Source organism: Cucurbita maxima, unplaced genomic scaffold (genome assembly GCF_002738345.1).
Source record: "Cucurbita maxima cultivar Rimu unplaced genomic scaffold, Cmax_1.0 Cma_Scf00110, whole genome shotgun sequence".
NCBI classification, from domain to species: Eukaryota; Viridiplantae; Streptophyta; class Magnoliopsida; order Cucurbitales; family Cucurbitaceae; genus Cucurbita; species Cucurbita maxima.
In genome coordinates, this window is record NW_019272126.1 from 186,867 (window position 1) to 189,599 (window position 2,733).

General features: G+C 32.8%; 1 protein-coding gene across 1 annotated transcript; it reads right to left on the reverse strand.

Moving 5' to 3' along the window:
• Nucleotides 1–1,284: 1,284 nt before the first annotated feature.
• On the reverse strand, nt 1,285–1,725 carry LOC111473247 (S-protein homolog 1-like). The gene has a single exon (XM_023118789.1). The coding sequence runs from the start codon at nt 1,723–1,725 to the stop codon at nt 1,285–1,287; it is 441 nt and encodes a 146-aa protein (XP_022974557.1).
• Between the last annotated feature and the right edge of the window lie 1,008 nt (nt 1,726–2,733).

Here is a 2,733-nt window from a genome sequence, read left to right on the forward strand (position 1 = left end):
CTTAAAATACATTAATGAAATACAATAACTCTAAATTACTCTAAAATGTAATCCACCCAGAATTTATAACATGAAACTTCATTCTTCTTCAATGTGCCATGAACTGAAATATCTTTTGATAATTTCAACAATATTTTCTTCACATCTTCATTGAAGCCTATTGTATGATTGATGTCTCTTGGTTCATATCATTCTTGACTTCTTCAAGAGGATTCGTCCTCAAACCTATTTGTGAAACTTTGCTGCAAAAAATAAGATATGGAAATACGACGGACCTCACAACACTCTCTCATGAGTATACACTCAAGGAATTTTTAGGCCACTCTTTTTACACTCATTTACATAAATGAAGCTATCATATTCTCACCTCCCAAAATTTTAAATAGAGCAAAGATTGAACGACGTTCGTCTCTTTGGGATAGCCTACGAATAGGCATAGTTTTGAACGACGTTCTAATTTCTTAGGATTTTGCATCAACACATGTGCTGGGCATCCCCAAATTCTAAAGTGACGTAAACTACCTTTACTGCATAACTCATAAGGTGTTTCTGAAACACTCTTAGAAGGAACCATGTTCAAAATGTATGCATCAGTCTCCACTGCATATCCCCAAAACGAATCAGGTAATTGAGCGAAACTCATCATAGACCGAACCATGTCTAACAGAGTTCTATTTAATTTTAGTGTTGTAATTAAATATTATTTTGTATTTAATTTTAGTGTTGTTTATCTCCATTTAAATTTATATTTTATTTAATTTTCATGTTTTATTTTATTTTACTTTTCATTTTTTGTTTGCTTTTTCATATTTTTAGTTTTGGTCAGAGATCCAAATTCTTGAAGATCGGACATCAAGAAAGATTGTGGAACTACAATATAAAATGTGAAACTTTTAATAAGATATATGGAAATTCAAGGATTGTGCCTACCATGCTATTTTAAAATCGATGTGAAGATTGTAGCAACATGAGCGTTTAATACCTATTTTAGATTTTATTATTCTAAACTTTCACTAAGATTGGTCACTAAAAATCATTATTTTTTTAGTTTTAATAAAAAACAATATTACAATTTTGAAAACTTGTATTCGTATACAAATTTATTTTTTTTTTCTTCATAATTTAAAATTTTGGAGAACAACAATACACTTCATTATCAAATAAATTTCATACAAAAAAAAAAAAAAGTAAACAACAACAACAACCTTTTTGTGTTATCCCATTATTTTTCATTTGTTCCTCAAGGATAATTCCACCAAAAGGAGATAATAAAGCTTCTCTATCTTAGATCCACTTGTGTATCAATTCATCAACATTAGCAAGAAAGTTTCTCAAGTAAATTCCATCATCTTTAGCCGTCCAAATACAAGTTCCTACAGTTCCATGTTTGCACCTATCACGGAGCCATAAGTGCTGTGTTTCAGGCCAAAAACTTTCAAAAGAGACAGATGCATGTGGCGTCTCTAATTTGCACCAATAGAGGGTTGTTCCCCAAAAGTTAACCTTGATGTTCCATTGGTAATCATCTCCATGATTAAGCAAACGATGATACCCCAAGTCATCGTCTTTAGACTGACAATGCACAAGCAACCCAAGTTTGCTTAGCCCGTTAACCACATGAATGTAATATCTAGAAGGTCCTGGTGGTGGTAACGCGACCCTTGGAACCTCAGCCCCCACTAAAGCCACCGTGAAAAGAAAGAAAACGACAATATTCTTTATCATTTCCTAATCAACCTTTAGCTTAACTACCAATTTGTGTTGGACATGTGAATAAATATACATACTTATAATACATGCAAGAAACTATGTAAATGCATGCTATGGTGGTTAAAAACGGTTAAAAACTTAATCATTTAACTAATTTCAGTTATGCAACACAATTTAAGGTTAATTTTGGGATAATTTTAGAGATTTATTAGATTTTCAATAACAAAATTCCTCCGAATAGATAATAGTTACTAGCCCAAGAATAAATAATATTTGATTGTTTTTTAAAACTCTTTCATAAAATGGACAGCAAAATATGCATACTTTCCGGTAGAAAATATAAAATAGAGAAAGCAATTCATGAATTACATATGGTATAGCACTCAAGGTATTAAATTCCTGATTTATTTTTTTAAGTTGAACTTTCAAACTTTTTACGAGGACCTTAGAAATTTTAAGGTGATGTAGAACAAACAAGTTAAAAAAATTCTATAACTATAGTTTCAAATAAGAATTGTCATCCATTAGGTCCAAAACGACTTGTCATCCCTGAGGTGATCCATCAATAGGAATATCCTACACCCCATATCTCATTAGTGGCATAAAGAGCACATCACACTTTTGGAAGTCCATAAACGTGAACTTAGTTCGTGAAGACTCCAACCAAACCTTGAAGTCATGACTTCCATCACTTCATTCTCATTATTGGTGGATTTTATCTCGCAAATTCCCAACTTAACCAAAACTCAGTTGAGGTAATGGTTTGCTTGAGGGGTGTTTAATTCCTATAGTAATCGTCTTTGGTTGTATGAACAATATTGCTTGGGTCTACTTATGTGGTTTGTACCAAGGCATTTTCTATACTGTCTAGGCCTACTACGTGCTCTCCACCGAGGCATGCTTGTCATCTAGAATTATGGTCATAGGAGGCTGGGTCTAAGGTATTTTACCTTGTACTAGGTGATAAGGCAACCCTAATCCTCAGCCCAACGATCCAAGCTTTTGTTTTAGCAAGAACCCTTG